The sequence below is a fragment of the Notothenia rossii genome (genome assembly GCF_949606895.1).
Source record: "Notothenia rossii genome assembly, chromosome: 5".
In the NCBI taxonomy this organism is placed as follows: Eukaryota; Metazoa; Chordata; class Actinopteri; order Perciformes; family Nototheniidae; genus Notothenia; species Notothenia rossii.
The window spans coordinates 16,206,717-16,224,451 of NC_136903.1; the positions used below are offsets into that span (position 1 = coordinate 16,206,717).

The 17,735-nt window shown below is 39.8% G+C and overlaps 2 protein-coding genes across 6 annotated transcripts in view; one reads left to right on the forward strand and one right to left on the reverse strand.

Moving 5' to 3' along the window:
• Positions 1-4,833, reverse strand: part of otud7a (OTU deubiquitinase 7A) — a 37,376-nt gene extending 32,543 nt beyond the window's left edge. Inside the window, exon 1 of one of the 2 annotated variants that reach the window (XM_079680294.1) lies at positions 4,636-4,833. The gene's annotated coding sequence lies outside the window, so the exon portion shown is untranslated. The remainder of the gene's footprint in view (positions 1-4,635) is intronic. The other variant, XM_079680295.1, reaches the window with a different exon arrangement.
• LOC307038688 (proprotein convertase subtilisin/kexin type 5) overlaps positions 1-17,735 on the forward strand; it is a 49,250-nt gene that overhangs the window by 26,756 nt on the left and 4,759 nt on the right. The window contains exons 1-9 of one of the 4 annotated variants that reach the window (XM_079680290.1): positions 5,181-6,090; positions 7,874-8,077; positions 8,158-8,226; positions 8,392-8,434; positions 10,987-11,132; positions 12,057-12,251; positions 16,331-16,417; positions 16,503-16,701; positions 16,824-17,047. In XM_079680290.1, the coding sequence (XP_079536416.1) occupies positions 5,913-6,090; positions 7,874-8,077; positions 8,158-8,226; positions 8,392-8,434; positions 10,987-11,132; positions 12,057-12,251; positions 16,331-16,417; positions 16,503-16,701; positions 16,824-17,047 (1,345 nt within the window). In that variant the 5' untranslated portion in view covers positions 5,181-5,912. Of the gene's footprint in view, positions 1-5,179; positions 6,091-6,614; positions 6,692-7,873; positions 8,078-8,157; positions 8,227-8,391; positions 8,435-10,986; positions 11,133-12,056; positions 12,252-16,330; positions 16,418-16,502; positions 16,702-16,823; positions 17,048-17,735 lie in introns of those variants that run through there. The other 3 variants (XM_079680293.1, XM_079680291.1, XM_079680292.1) reach the window with 3 other exon arrangements.

A 17,735-nucleotide genomic window follows, 5' to 3' on the forward strand; every position in this document is an offset into this window, starting at 1 on the left:
GTGCTTTCTATATAATATAATAATTTAATAATTATAATAGATAATAATAGTAATTATTATTATTATTATTATTATTATTATTATTATTATTATTATATATTATATATAATAATATTATTATTGTTATACAATATATATTATTATACTTGTTACAATATTTACTTTTACCAAGCAGAGGAAAAGGAGTAAATGCACGTCTGACTATTGTGGTCTGAGTCTGATAATTAAAGACCTGGTAAAGGAAGCTACAAGAAAACATTAAGTTAACCGCATGGCCCGAGTGCTTCGGGCATTTTACTGTGGTTTGGCTGAGGGAACAACAATGTCATACCGATGGAACTGATGCTAACTGCAGTCAATCTTATCTCGCATGCAAACTGTGCCCACTGAGGAAGCTTGACCGTGGCAGAAATCAAGTCTTGTACTGAGTAACTTACGATATTTGTTCTCCAAACTGGCCTCAAGTGCTCCCACAGAAAGGGCATTCAGTGGGAGTGGGTGCAATGCGGAGGATGTATGTATAACGGTATCAGTAACTGACATTATGTTATGTGACATTATGGTCTCCCTTTTATACTTCAAAGGTTTTAATACCTAACAGATATGGTTAGAAGTGATTTACTGATGTTCTACGGCACAGATGCTGCTCAAAATATTACCTGGATATTTGTTTATATTCTTTGCAATTTCTTTAGGAACATAGTGTAGTATTAAACAACACTTCCTGTTAGAGAAGTAAGCCTCTCTAAATCAACCATAACTAGGTCTCGCACTAAGGTAGCAAAATGACAGATGGCGTACCTGCGCTATATCCAAAAGCATCACGGAATAGATTGTATAAATAATATGAATGATTTGGTTTGGTTTCTCAAACATATCTGATTTATTCTTATATCAAATAATCAGTCACACATGGACATCTCCAACAACCCAATCTATATGTGAAGTGACCTCCCTCAGGGTCCTGACCCCACAGTGGAGAAAGTGTGTGTAGGTGTAAGGTTGTGAGAGTGTGTGGGAGAGATACAAAAAGTGGTGGGAGGAAACCTGCTGCAGGGTAAATAATCTGAGCAGACTTACACTTCATATTCTTGGGAAATGAATACAACTTTGAATGAATGTGCAGTTTAGCAATCATAATAACTTCCCTGCAAACCTTCATCAATAGTTTTTTTTAAATATCGTTCTTGACCCTTTTAAGTCTCTGATTTCTCTCTCTCTTCCATCGCCAGGAAGTAGACAATGAAGATGATAGGAATACAGCTGAGAAAGGGCACATTTACTCTCCAATGCTCCATGAATAGGTTCTTTTAAACATTTGATGAGATGTAATGAAATCTTATCTTAGTATGAAAGAAAAGACATTGACAGTGACTAACAGGCATAACAACAGCTCTCCTGCTCTTTGTTTCTCTCAGGGTGGCGTGTAACCTGCATCTCCCTTTTAATATCTCCTTTAACGGAAAAAGAACTGTGAAACAAAATGGAGATTCACAGAGTTTCCACCACACAGCTGGGTTTTGAGGCCTGACCTCTTTTTCTGAATGAATGAAAATGACCTACGATGTGGGCCTTGCATGAAGCTAAATCTAGTCCCCAAGGGTATCCTGTGCAACAGTGTTTTGTTTGATTTAGAAACTGTTCCCTTGCTGATTTGAGGCAGGACAGGGGATGGCGGGCCTTATGGGGAGAATGTTACACTGGCAGACAGCAGCCAGCCTGCTCCCAGACTCCGCTCCAGACAACAGAGGCAACACAAATGCAATTAGGTGCAGGAGGTGCAGCGCACGTACATCCACCCATACACAAGCTATGTCTGTCAGAGGATATCTGCTTGGCAAAAAATAACACCCGGCACATGTTGCTGCCTGTGTCTCGCTGGGATAACGACTGAGGAAAAGTTATTTGTCACCTATATGTCATTTTCTCGCACCTTCTCATACGTGAACAATGTGTGCAACTGTTGAAATGTGTACATACCGACTCATCTCAGAAACATCAAGCTTCAGAGGTCACTATCCCTGTCACACCATTATAGCCATTATTATATGCATTTCTATGCAAATTCTACCTTGAAATACAATGAGTTCAAACGAGGAGTGTGTCTTGATCGTTCATGTCACTTTGTTTAATGAGTAATCTGATTTAAAAGAGAAGAAGGTGTTCATTCAGACAACATTAAGGTTAAAAGAGTACTAGATGAGTGGTTCTCAACTGGTCAAGCCCTCAGGACCCACTTTTTTCCTTCGTCAATAAATCGTGACCCAAAAGTGAGTCGCGATTTATTGACGAAGACCCACCAGTTGAGAACCACTGATCTAGATGATCTCATTGTTGGCTCCATAAACCTACAAAGAAGACGACAGGCTAAAGTCCATGCATCCAAACTTCCTTTCAGAAACCAATAGCTCCCTTAAGACTGTGCTTACGAGCCATGTAGGATATGTACCGTACTTCTTCAGACATAAAAAACAAGCAAATGTAAAACCCAAGATCTGACCTTGCAAACATTGTCAAATCTAGATTCACTAGAAAAAAGGCCATAAATCATGGTTTAGTGGTACCCGCAGTAAACGTATTATAACACTTCTTTGATTGAAGTCTTCCCACAGCGTATAAGGGAATACTGGTGGATTTATTACAGATTTATGGCACGAGGCTTACGACTTAATTTGTCTGTGATTTGAAGGTATATCACATATTCACAAACATATTTTAGAATGGGTCAGAGACAATGTTTCTCTTAAAGTATCTGTCCAACATCAAGGCCAGAGCACTGTACAGACTCGCGTATGATCACAGAGCAGTGGCTGAGGAAAGGTCGACCCCCCCCCCGCCTATTTTGATGTGAGTTGAGTAGGCTCTGTGCCTGCCTCCATGGCCTCCAGCTGACCTCCCTCTGCCTGCAGACAGTACACTTAACATAGCTACCCCCACCTGTAGAGATGTCTGAAGAACAGGGCCCACTTCAAAGCCGTGCAGTGATTGGACCATGATTACCATGGGCACTTGACTCATTTCATGTCCTCTGGAGGACTAAACTTTAGGAGAATCAGGCATGGACACATGGAATTCTTTCAAAGGAGATTGGAGATTTACTGTAAGCCCATTTGGAGAGATTTTTAAGGGCCCACAAGATGATTAATGTTATATTTTGTTTTGATTCCTGTTCAATTATACCAGAGGAAAAACACACCATTGCTGCTGGGTTCCTCTGGTGTAAAATACAAATACATGTCAATTTAAGTGTTCTAATATTGCTACCAGTGTTTTCTCAACATGATAACTTATGAGTGTAACATTTCCGTTATAGGTTTTTGAAAAAGCAGCAGTTGGTAGTTTGTAGTGGGCAACTTGCACAGATGTTGCAAAGGAATGTTCTTTTGTATCAGCAGCACTTTGATAGAGCAGCATTGCCAGAGTGACATGAAAGCCCAACTGGGTTCAACAACAACCGTCATCTCTGCTCTTCTTTTCTGTTGCTAAATGCCAAATGACAGGAACAGAATTCTCTGTGGTACCTGATCAGGTGCCAAGCGCCCTCTCCCCTGTGCCCTGCTGCACTGAAGCCCTCCGTAGAGCTGGCATGGCATGGCACGGCCTGGCTTGGCCTGGGAGCTACGGGCCCTGCTTTATAGCTCTGCTCCGACTATTCAGGCTGTCTCAAAATCAGACTCGACTGCTGTCTGCTGCCCGTCTTGCAGACCCAAGTGAAGCATTCAGAGCATTAATAGGTGCCAGAATAAGTTGTAATGTGAGGGCAGCAAACAAGTTGATTTGATGCAAATCATCATCTTCCAAATGACCAGGTGACACAGTTCATTTCACGAGGGTTGTACCCAGCTCAAATATAATCTGATATTAATGATAGATTAAAGGTTATATTATGTAGGTCTTTGAAAGGAGGGATATGATTATGGTTTTAAAAATACCATAGCAATGGCTTAGTGGCCTCACCATCTTTACAGGCAGGCGTAGTAGATATTGTAAACCAGGTCAACAATAAAAAATAACGTAGCCTATATGGGCACCAGAATTAGACCAGGCAGTGTGTTTGCAGTTATTGTGTGGTTTTCAATTTTTTAAGATAAACAGATAGCTTAAAGCTGTGATCTACTTTGTGACAGGAAGCTGTTATGTATTCAATCACCATCTACATGTTAAGCCATCTGGCCCAAAAGACATGTGATGATTAATATTCCATGTCTGTAAAAGAAAAGGAACAATAGCCTTCAAGGTTTTATAGCCTCAATAAGCTAATATTTGTATTAGGATCCATCACAATAGACTGTCTCAGATTTATATTACATTGCTACTGTATGTTCCCACATCACAAAGGTCTGTGACTAAGCACACAGACTGAAGAACATCGTTGTTTACAGCATTGAACTCCGGCTTCGATCTCATCACAAACCGTCGATGAGATGTGTGGTCTCGATGCATTTTTCTTCGTCTTAAAATAAGAAGCTATTCTCACGGAAACTGAAGTTGAATGCATCGAAGCACGTACTCGCATAAAGGCAGGTGCACCTGTCTGCAGTGGTAGCCTATTGTGTTCACTATGGAATAAGCCATGAATCGGCCTGTAGCTGTGTATGTGGAAACAAATCAAAAGAAAGCAGGTCTGTTTCTTACCGTTGTGTTTTCAGTCATTACTCCCCATCGTAAGGTTTTCAGTCCAGACCTCTGACGAAACGTTAATTCCTAGCAGGCTGTCTCACTCTCTCGCTCTCTCTCGCTCATCCCCATGTCATATTTCTCCGCTGCAGCAGAACAAAGACACGCCTCCTCCGACAGCCGCGGCCGCTTGACGTCAGCCGGCGGAGACGTCGGGCTCACGCGCTCAGACACTGACGGGAGGGAGCCGCGAGAGGCCGCTGTGCCTTCACAAAAAAACAAATCAATTCATTTTGATTTGATTTTTTTTACCAAAGTCTTAGTTATATCATGTCATCCAGTGGCTTAAGACTTTATATTCCGACTTTTTTTTTTTTAAACCTCTATGTTAAATGTAACACTGGGTTTGAGTCTACAATTAACATTAAGATTGTTGAAACCTAAACATTATTTAAGATAATAGCAATTATGTATTTTTGTAATTATTTTTTATTTATTTGCATTTTAAGAAATTATGTATTAAGGCATACATTATAAAATAAACACTTAAAACAATAAAGTTCCTAAATAATTGGCCTATACATGAAACACGAAACAGGAACATTGGCCTTTGAAGTCTGATTTATTTTTGTGTTGATAGAGTTTCCCTTTAACTTTAAAATAAACACAATTTAAAATGTGTAAACAAGCCTAGCCTACTACAAATCCAATGTATATTAACTATGTAAAGGTTGACTAACCTACCAACATTTAGCTAAATCTCTTATAGTTATACAATGTATGAATTTAAAGTGGCTACACCTTTGGATACCTGTTTTATTTTTAACTGACGTAAAACAGACCATTACTAACACAAGATAGGCTACCGGTTTTTACACTTGTAATCCACTGACATTTAGTAGCCTACAGCTTATTATCAGGTAGGCTATGTTGGTTTGTCAGAGCTGTGTTTCAATCTTTTGAAAACAGAACTAGTTACTGGTAAATGATCTGTGTTTGTTAAGGCTGACAATGGTCCATCTCAATGTACTGTGCCCATAGACTATGATTGTGGCACAGGAACTGGGTTGCTCTCTCTTTTTCCTCCTGGGATCGTTTACTAAACGCTGACCGCAGTCCACGCTCATTGTCCAGCGCTTCACTTGAGAGAACTGGTCCTGCAAGTTGTTTCTGAGCTGGAGTCACAGAGCCTCACATCACCGACCTGCTGCACGGACATTGCGGATCTCTCCTCTCCTCCTGACTGATAGTATTTTTTTCTCGCCCAATAAGTAAACGTCTCTTGGGGAACAGCCATGCGGTCGGTCACTGCGTTTCTGATCTTCCTGTGCTGTGTGGGATTTATTGGATGTAAACCCTCATCGCCCTGTCCGCGGGGACAGTTTTTACTGAAGAGCCAGTGCGTCCTCTGCCATCCCACCTGCTCCGAGTGCGACGGCCACGAGCTGTTTGAATGCACTACCTGTGGAGTTGGTGAGTACACATTAAAAATCCCTCCACACGTTAAAACGCGGAATATAATCATTGCTGGCTTTTTTTAAGAAAAGAAAGGCGAAACACATACGTGTATTCAATCTTTCATTCCCCCTGTAATACGTTGCATTTTAGTTAGGCCTATCCTAAGGCTTTAAAAAAGTAATGTTTTGTATAGTCAGTTCTACAAGGACCACACATAAATCACCAACAGCAAAAGGGCTTCATCAAAGTTAGAACATTATCTTTGCCATCATAAGACACATTTCTGCATTTCTCATAATGTCACTGCAAATATGATCAGTAGGCTACATTGCTTGCCATTGAACGATTGAATTCCTCTGTTTTGATTTAATTATATTTTCGTCTCCACACATGCCTGACTAAAAACAAAGCCGTGTCAGAGAGAATCATTAATCTCTAGCTGAAAGGGAGGTGGAGTTTTTCTTTCAAAGCAGCACTATTTTATGGTAACCATAGCAAAGTTGTTTAAAGGCTTTTTCATTATAGGAGGAGCATTCAGCTCTGGTTGACCATTTACCCTGTTAAACAGTCAGAGGTTGGTTGTAGTTTTCTTGCACAGAGGCACCTTTTGAAATGGGTAAGAAATGAAGGTGTGATCATTTTTCTCCTGAGCTTTCACAGTGTAATCTGATCATGTTAGAATGGGGCTTTTGTTAATCAGAGACAGAGGGAAAAAAATGTCCCTTCGGGCTAGAAGTATTACTGTTGCAGTTCGCTGAGTTTAACCTGCAAGTGTCCTTTTCTCTTTCCCCGAAACACAACTATTTCTTATAGGCTACTATGTGCATTTTCACAATAGACCGTAGGCTACATAGTATTCTTTTGACATTGTCGTTATGCGTTTTATTTTTTAACTGTATTTCAATGTTTATTTGTATGATATTATTGTATTGTGTAGACAAACACTCAAGCTAAAAGTCCCTACCCCTCTCCTCATGCTCTGTGGTTTGTTGCCATTTAGAAGTCAGATGCCTCTATGCATGCTGAGTTTGAGTCTCCAGAAAGTGGAAGGGGTAGAAAGGCAGAAGCAGCTTGTGGCTGCTCTCCTCCCTGTCTCACCCATCCTCTGTGCAGCACTGAGCAGATGAGACAATGCTGTGTAACTCAGCTGCATCCAGAGGTGCCTCAGGGGCCACAGCTAGGCTAGTGGCAGGTGGCAGAGTATTAATCATTAAGGCCAACAGAAGACTCTCTGCCCACAGCTCTGATCTCTCCTCTCCCTCTGATTGCCCTTGTTTACATTAGTTGGAGCATCATCACTCATGAAGTGATCTCAGACTGTAATCTGCAGGATTGCAGTCAACATCCTGGGCTTCAGCCATCCATTCATGATGTTGTTCATGCCTTTTAATGACTTGTGCATCCACTGTTTTCTATTTTAATTAAATATACTATGCATAATGAATCCGCAGTTTCCTTTTGATTGCAACTGATTCACTTATTAAGCCACAACATATTTCTCTTCTTTCAATCAAAAACGTAACATTGTTTGCAATATGTGTTTATGCTGTAATGCACTGAAGGTACCAAACATTCACACTGAATATCCTTTAATTTTTTATTTGAACCATCTAATCTTCTGGCCCATTTGGCTCTACCTCTGTATTTATCACGAGAAGCTCATTGACTTTAACTTTCCGAAGAATGGAATTTTGAAAAGGTGTTTTCTGGAAGAGTTCCGCATGGCTGATTGCATCTTTATCAGAGAAAATAGAGTACATTTTATCTTAACAAGTCCCCTGTGCCTCCTCTTCCTCAGATGAAGATGGACAGGAACGTTTCCTCCACCAAGGTCGCTGTAGGACGCACTGCCCCCGGGGACTCTACCCTGACAGGGGTCACTATGCTTGCCTGCCCTGCATAGCCAATTGTGAACTCTGTGCGGATGGCAACATATGTGCCAAATGTCGGGAACACTACAAACTCCAGAATGGGGTCTGCCAAACGGCGTCCTGCAACACAGGTACATGTCAATCACAGATTCTGAGTTGGCTGCAGCTTAGGAGAAAGACATTCAGTGTCATAATGCTGGGTGTGTTTCAGGGCAGGTGCAGGACTCTGATACAGGAGAGTGCATCGACTGTGAGATGGGATGCAAAACATGTTCCACCGGTAAGTCACACATCTATGCTGTATGAGGCCAACAGCACCATGCTGTTTCCTTCTTTATATAAGGTGGATTGGCTTTGTATTTTTAAACCATTGTTATAATGTACACAATGCTATTTGCTTTTCCCTATGAATTCTAATAAATCACATTTTCTCATGTTTACACAGAGGACCCTGGGATCTGTAGCAGCTGTGTTGAAGGTTACTTCCTGTGAGTTTACTGTGTCAAATGCTTCAAATGTTATCTTTTTTAATAGCTAGCTTTCATTTCATTTTAAGGCTACCACAAACAATGGACCGTTTTACTGTGTTTCTGTTATTACTTCTGTTATTTTATAACATTGACAATCCTATGATTTATGAAATGTCCAACAATAGAAATACATACCCATTGTAATGTCGCACACTTTGACATATGCTTATACAGTCTCAACCTCAGTTCAAAATCCAAAGTTGATTTGTTTTACATTCATGGAAGATGAAGAAAACTCAATTGTTTTTATTTTCATTGCATAAAGAGTCAATATGCATTGTGTGGGTTGATTTACAATACCTTCCTATACATTCTGTTGATATTCTTGACGCCACAAAACTACATTTCACCATGTGTTTACTCCAGATTGTCACTTGGACGAACTGTGTAACAGGTTACAGAGGTAGAACAGACCTTCAGTTGTACTTCTCCCCCGAGTTTTGGCCTCCTGGTATTGTGTGAGTCAGGTTACCTTCATACTCTGTTACCTGAGCCTTGGTTTGAGCACAGAAGAGTGGTTTGCCTCACAGAGATACTTAACAGGGTGTGTTTTTATGTTATGTGTGTGAAGGAGAGCTGAAGAGAGAAGAAGAGAGCAGGAATAAGTGGACAGCATAGCAAGTATTGGCTCTGATTATATAGGATGGACCATCTCGACTTTACTGACCACTCGTGTGAATCACAGTGGAGAGGGGTCGAAGGAAAATCCACCGCTTCACTGCCCTCCCCTCCTCTAACAGCCATTAGGTTCTATAAGATACTATTCTTCTGTGAATCTACTTGTCAGGGGTTTTACTTTAACAGTAATGATTTTTAGAGATTAGGACCTACAGGCTGTCTCAGTCATGTCTTTGTCTGTAGTAATATGTGAGGCGAACACTAATACAATATGTCCAGTGGTGCATGAGGGGATCGGAGCTGCAGGAAGAGCCTCACTGTGAAATATTGTGACAGTTTCCAGCACTTTAAAGTCCACTACTGAGGTTTTGCTGGTATTAATGAAAAAAGGAAGACAGCTTTGGCTGCTTTCACTTCCTACTGTGTGAGTCACAGCATGATGGATGGATGGTATCTTTCTTCTGAAACCGAGAAATTGCTGTTATTTACTCTCAATAGGATTTTTACCATTTATTTAATCCAGCTTTCTTAACTTGAAGGACCAGATTCAGCATATTTTCACCCTTTTCTCACTGATTTGAGGAGTTAAAGCCCTATACAAAAGTTGCTTAGGTAATGCTGATATGCTCTCCTGGAATGGATGGTCTAATATTTGCACAGAGGGATTCTTAAACATCCTGCAGACTCTTAAGAAGTGCACTGTTTCCAGACCAGAGACATGGCCGGGTCTGCACCAGCTGCTATTGTAAGTGAGTTGATGGATGCAGTGTGGCGTCTCCAGCTGTTCCTCCTCAAACACCCACCGCATCTTTGCACCAAATCCACGGCAACGCAGCAGGAAGTGCAGCATGGGCTGTCAGTGGTCAGATTGTCTCATGAGGGGAGGATGTTGGATGTTGTACTATGTAAGTTAGTGGCTTACTTCTGTTTGGCTTGTTTAATTTGGAGAGTTCAGTCTGTAAAGTAAGAGTCATTCTTGCTTTTGTATGTTTGACGTCTTTGCAACTCAGTATCTCATCTCCTTTAGGCTAATTTATTTTTTAGGACATCCGTCTCATGTTAAATAGCTCAGTTAGGCCCCGAAGGAATGATAGGACAGGTTAATGACAGAAAATCTCCTCATGCCTCTGGGCTACAAATAAAACACCAATTAACTTTTTGCCTTAAGAAGAGAATAGAACTATGATAAGCTTGAAAAATATCAGCCTACATAATGTTCCCGTCTTTGTTTGCTGTCCGTACTGATGATTGAGTGCACCTTTTGACCGACGCCTGGATTAAAGTCAACAATATGTCTGCAGGTGTGCTGTGGACTGACACAGTGCATTCTCTGCCTCTTGTGTGTGGTGTGTTTTGTCTTTCCTCTGGTTTCACTTCCTCCAGCTTCAGACTTCTACATGTGGGCTAAACCTGCCTGCAGAAACATCATCCTTCATTGACTGTAAAGCTTTGAAAGTGCAATTAAATCATAATAGTTTTCATCAGGTCTTTGATATTTCAAAAAGCTTTGTTCTGCATGTTTGCTTTAGAAAAGACACCCTCCTTTTGTAAAAAAAAGCTGTGACGTCCCAATTAGTTAAAGGTCACCTATTATGCAAAATCCACTTTTTTCATGTCTTTTATACATAAACGTGTGTCCCCTCTGTGTAAAGAGATTCTGAAAGTTTCAGGAAAAAAGATTAGCTCTCTTTTTGTCCTGATCCATTTCTATAAAAACCTGTCTGAAAATGAGCTGATCAGATTTTGGCCACTTTATGATGTCATAACGATTTTTTGGGCTTGTGTAACCATTAGCCAATCACCAACCAAGGTAACCCCTATTAGACAAATGGTTTGTTAATTGTTATGTATTATCAGTAAATAGTTTGAATGGTGTTATTTTTCTCTTACAGCTTTAGACACCACTGTCGCAGACATTGCCCCCAGAGCACCTATGAGGACTGGGGCAGGGGTGTGTGTTTGTCCTGTCCCGCACCATGCTCAGACTGCAGGAGTAACACACGCTGCCTAGCCTGCCAGCCCGGCTACTTCCTCCATGGTACCAGTAGAAAAGAATAATCTTTTTTCTGCATATTTTGTTTACTACTAGAATGCTCAGGGGTTCAGATGAGCCTTTTGTCCTGCACAGTACTTAAAGAGTTTAGGGTTTATTATTGTCTTAAATCACTGTGTATGTAAAAGTGATCAATCATTCTTCTAGATTACAAATGATTGGACTCTTGACTCTTCATTTGTATTGCAAATCACGTCCGTGTCAGCAAATCTGTAACATGAGATATGCAAATATAAAGTATGCAAATGTGGAATTAGGATTGTGTTGTTGGGTCGTGTTCCCTTTGGGCATGAAAGTAAACGCTTTGAAATTGTAAGTAAAGCCTGAAGCTATTAAAAAAAGATTAGCTTGCACACAACTGCATTATCACAATTATTTTAATATGATCAGGTCTATATTTTATAGGCAGAAGCGTTCAGAGACTTCCTTCTCTGTGTCTGTTCGACTAACCAAATGATCTGTATCTGTATTCTGATAGAAAATCGTGGTGTTAAAGAAATTGATTATAGAATATATTGATCACCCAAACATTAGTTTGAGAGCTTTTTTCTGCAATAATTTAAAATACCATTGGCTCTTTGTCAAGGGAAGCAGTGTGATGCAACTTCCGGGTCGTCTTACAAAAATACTTCATCGTTGCTCCACTCTATTGGTTTGTAAATGACATGAACTTATCTTTGAAGTCACTGTCCCATATGTAAACGACTCATATAATTGTGGTGGTAATACACAATTATATGAATCTAACCCATAATAATGTGTTCTATTTCCATTGCATTTGTGTTTTTCCAAACATGTATTAGGATCTGAATCTGTTGTCTCCGCTATGTTTTTCATTAGTTATATTTACTGATAGAGATATAGTGCTATATTAGAAAAATAATGTCACTTCCTCTCTGTGCTTCTCAGGAGGAGATTGTATTAAACAGTGCCCACCTCAAACCTTCAGTGACTCCACTGGGTGGCTCTGCCAGGCCTGCCACGGCTCCTGCCAGACGTGCCACGGGCCGCGGTCCTCCGACTGTAACCTGTGTCTGGGGGGGAACCCTCCTCTACATGGGCAGTGCCCTCTGATTAACTGCCCATTGGGACAATTCTATGATGGTAAGAGGAACAACCATAATAAGGCCCTATTTCAAGATGTCAAAAAGCGTAATCTTTCTCAAATCGCAACAGTTTTTTGACTTAGAAGAGACAACAGATAGTGAAAGCCAAGTGATAAAGGTACAGCATGACACATGAGCGTCAGGTCACAGTGGGGTCAGAGATTCAATTGTACATGCCACTTGATTCCCTGATGGAAATAATTGCTTTTCTGTTATGGGAGGTCAGTGCGGTGTCTCAGGAATTTGGATGGTTTTCGAGTGTCTTTTAAGGACATGTTGGCATGGTGGAGGCCTGCCACTGAGACGGGGTCATGAACTCTGCTGAAGGAGTTCTAGATTGAAGGACAATCTCCATCTCACTATGTCACCCTGCCGCACATGTACCTCCATCACCTTTCGTTCAACAGCCCTTTTACTATAGAGCTATTTCAGAAGCCTTCTCTGCCTCAAGCACAGGGCTCTTCAACCGCTTCCCCTTTGGTGTCCTTGTCAACAACGTTGGAATATAGCACTCCGTAGTTATCAACTCAACAGGGTAATCATGCTGATCAATTTACATTTTTACCCATTGGATTGAGTATCCCTGTGTAGATCAGTCAGTCTAACATTTATTGTCATTAGCTCTGCAAGTATCTTTAACTTCTATGAGTCTTTTTGGAATAGCTTGATTATAGTCATTTAAATCATCTGTGGTCAACTTACGTTAATACATCACTCTTTTCTTTCGCTGAGTTCTGTGCAAGTTTTAGTTTTTCAGGCCAGCATTAAGCCCTCCTAAACATTTTGTGTTATAATTTATCTGTGTAACAGACCATTCTAAAATGTATTAACTTATGTTAATGTTCATCTTGTTTTAAAAGAGGGAATGTTAGACTCCTTTAGTAGAAGTTAACATGCTGCAGGTTTTCTGAAGGGAAGCCATCATTTTGCCAAAACAGCTTACTATGCCTCCCTCTAGTGGTCAAAGTGGGGAAAGCATACCATTCTCAAATTGCTGTGCTCTATTGCTCAGGTTAACAGGATTTGATTGTTTTAATTATTGTAAGGGGTGGAAAAATACCTAAGTACATCAACACAAGTCTGGTATTTAAGAATAAAGTCAGGATACCTGTACTTTACATGAGTATTTTAACCAAAATGGCTACTTCTGTTATTTATTAAATGTTACTTATACTCCAACACTTTTCACAAATATTGTACTTCTTACATTTATTTTGCATATTTAGTTACAAGTTCATTTGCAAATTTAGATTTTTACGTGATCTATTTATCTAGTAATAAATGATGATATAGAATATTATAGTTTGAGCTACCCAGCAGTTTATACAGTTAATAAAATAAGCCCAACAATATGGAAGGGATAAACAAATACATTTATCAATAGTTAAAAAAACAGTTATAATACGATTATTAGTTGGGACATTCTAATGAATACATTCACTTGTGGTACTATATATTTTTTTGCTAAAATGTTGTACTATATCTGAATTCAAATTTTAAATGCTGAACATTTACTTGTAAAAGAGTATTACCAGTGGCGGCGCTAGGAGGTGGCTACTTTGGCTCAAGCCCCGGATGTTTTTTTTTTTTAAAACGTCTCGGGAGTAATGTGCAGTACCGGAGTCCACCAGAGAGGCAGCCGCTGCGGGACAGTAGCCTGCGTACTGCGTAACCTTCCCTGCCCTGAAGAAGAAGTGATCCTTCCTAGTGCCCATCCCATATGGCTCTGCTAGTGCCTGACAAGTTTTAAGCTAATAGCCTATAAAGATATGGATATTAGAAAGTTATTTTCATTGAAAAAAGCGCCACAAGCTGCAGTAGCAGCAGTAGTATCAGCAGCTGACAACAATGTCATCACCAGTAGTGGAGAAATGGATGATGTTTCAGGTTTGTGAATCTAATGGTGATATCTGCACTCTGGCTGACTGAGTAAGAAGTGAAAAAGAGTGATGTAATGTTAATGTTATAGCTAGTAAACATGGAGTAACCACACTAATTATACTCGTATATGTTAGTATGTATACAGAACATGACTAAAAATTATCCTAAGATGTAATGTTAACCCTTCATACCTCAGTCTAACTTTAAGACACTAAAATAACGTATTCCAATTTTTATATTGTTTTGGAATTATACCGGCTCTCGTTTCAGTACACTTAACAAAGGAACCATAGCAACTGAACTGACAGGCAACGGAACTGACAGGCAACCCTCTGAATGAGACTCCGATTGGCTGTGACTGCATCCACTCAGAGTGTCCGATTCAGAAACGTGACTCTTACAATCTTTACGTCACAAACAAAGATGGTGGATGAGAATAGACCTATAAAACGATAAGCAATGCGCCAGAATCAAGGTGAGACTATCCGCATCCTTTAAAACTCTACGCACATTCGTTTCACCAAAATAAGTAAACAACTGTATTTGAGTGAGTTAAGGCATTAGTTTGCTTCATTAAAGGGTGTTAATGAATAATTGTTCTCCAGTGCCATTTGTCCGCTTTAAGGTATTATTAAGGTAGGGTTAATGTTGCTCTCAAAGTGCACCAGATTGATGCTTTTAACTTCAATATTTAAAATCTTCCTGGGGGAGCATGCCCCCGGACCCCCCTAAAGGAGGCGACGACCCCCCTAAAGAATGTTCGGTCCACCCCCCACTTGTAAAAAAAATAGCACTTTACCCCTGCACCCCCCAACAACTCCTGGTCTAAGCCCCGGATCTCCTACAATCCTAAATCCGCCACTGAGTATTACTATACTGTGATATTCCTACTTTTAAGTAAAATATCTTAGTACTTTCACAACTGGTTCTGTCAACTGGGATGTTATCTTATGCGATATAGTTACTCTGTTTGCTTTATTTATTTGCAACAACGTTGGCATATAACACTCCGTAGTTATCAACTCAACAGGGTAATCATGCTGATCAATTTACATTTTTACCCATTGGATTGAGTATCCCTGTGTAGATCAGTCAGTCTAACATTTATTGTCATCAGTTCTCGTCATTTTAACAATAGTTTTCAAAACTAACCAGTGCTGACCATTGAAATCAATTTTTTCGGGGCATTGCAAGTATCTTTAATTTCTATGAGTCTTTTTGTAATAGCTTGATTATAGCCATTTAAATCATCTGTGGTCAACTTACGTTAATACATCACTCTTTTTTATTTATTTTTTTCAGGCCAGCATTAAGCCCTCCTAAACATTTTGTGTTATGATTTCTCTGTGTAACAGACCATTCTAAAATGTATTAACTTATGTTAATTTTCATCTTGTTTTAAAAGAGGGAATGTTAGACTCCTTAGTAGAAGTTAACATGCTGCAGGTTTTCTGAAGGGCAGCCATCATTTTGCCAAAACAGCTTACTATGCCTCCCTCTAGTGGTCAAAGTGGGGAAAGCATACCATTCTCAAATTGCTGTGCTCTATTGCTCAGATTAACAGGATTTGATTGTTTTAATTATTGTAAGGGGTGGCAAAATACCTAAGTACATCAACACAAGTCTGGTATTTAAGAATAAAGTCAGGATACCTGTACTTTACATGAGTATTTTAACCAAAATGGCTACTTCTGTTATTTATTAAATGTTACTTATACTCCAACACTTTTCACAAATATTGTACTTCTTACATTTATTTTGCATATTTAGTTACAAGTTCATTTGCAAATTTAGATTTTTACGTGATCTATTTATCAAGTAATAAATGATGATATAGAATATTATAGTTTGAGCTACCCAGCAGTTTATACAGTTAATAAAATAAGCCCAACAATATGGAAGGGATAAACAAATACATTTATCAATGGTTAAAAAAAACAGTTATAATACGATTATTAGTTGGGACATTCTAATGAATACATTCACTTGTGGTACGATATCTTTGTTTGCTAAAATGTTGTACTATATCTGAAGTCAAATTTTAAATGCTGAACATTTACTTGTAAAAGAGTATTACTATACTGTGATATTCCTACTTTTAAGTAAAATATCTTAGTACTTTCACAACTGGTTCTGTCAACTGGGATGTTATCTTATATTATGCGATATAGTTACTCTGTTTGCTTTATTTGTTAGGACAATTCAGTGAATGCCACGCGTGCGATGCATCCTGTAAGACCTGCTTTGGCCCACAAGCACTCGATTGTTCTACTTGTTTCAAAGGTACAGATATTTACCGTCTTACATGACTATGCAATCAATCATTTTCACAGGTATTTTTCTTCATTGTGCGTGTGCATTATTACAGGGAATTTCTTGAGTCAGGACAGTTCCTGTGTAGTGCAGTGTCCATCCGGCTCTTATGCAAGCTCTGCCACTCAGCTGTGTGAGGACTGCTCTCCAAACTGTGAGTCTTGCATGGACACCAGAGATAACTGCATCAGCTGCTCCAAAGGCAGCTACACACTCTTTCTCCACCAGGGGAGGTGCTGGTCAACTTGCCCAGAGTAAGCATGTGGATAAGCTGAAAAGTACAATAAAGAAAAACCCTTTTAATAATGATGTGTTCATGTTAACTCACTGCAATTTTCTTATTATGCCTTCAAATAAATCTCCTGACCTATTTCAGAGGTTTCTTTGAGACATTAGAGGGAGCCTGTGAAGCCTGTGATGTCTCCTGTTCCTCATGTGATGGGATCAAGACCCAGTGTCTGTCCTGTGCTGATGGCCACTACTTGGAAGGGGGTATGTGTAGACTCAACTGTTCACTGAGGTCCTACCCTGCAGACGATGGCACCTGCAGACGCTGCCCCCCCCACTGTGACGTGTGCTCGGATGACAGGACCTGTTTCAGTGAGTTATTGACTCTGTGGGCGGCTACGCTTTAAGGGAAAATTATGTTGAATTCAGGGGGATTTATTGGCAAAAATCCAATAATCATTACTATGTTTTTATTGTGTATATCACCTTAAACCAGGGGTGTCCAAACTTTTTTCACCGAAAAATATAAATAAAAATACAAAGATATACGAAGAGCTGGGCCACTCACTCGAGGTGAGGTATATTGCCTCATAATTTAAAGGTGACCTATCATGCAAAATGCAGTTTTGTACATCTTTTACACATGAATATGTGTCCCCAGTGTTCCAGGGAACTCACCAAGTGTCAGAAAACACAACCCTCTCCATTTTCCTCCATACCCAAATCTCTTAAAAAGGGGCTGCAACGGATCTGATACAGACTGATCCAGATTTGAACACTTCTCTGACGTCACAGAAGTGGCGCTACGGCTATTGGGCCAACTCCACCAATCAGGAGGAGACAGCCACGGACATTGCCGTTTGAAAGCGCTGGAGACACTGTAGTACATATGCCAGGCCTGTAGGTGGTGCTGTTCTCACAGAATCAGCCCATGAAAAGACAGTGTTAAATTGAGCAAAATGAGGAATGGCTAAAATGCATGATCTGTTTGGTATTTTGAAAAATAAAAGGTATAAATATGCCTTATATAGGTATGGTCCTACACTATATTATTCAAATA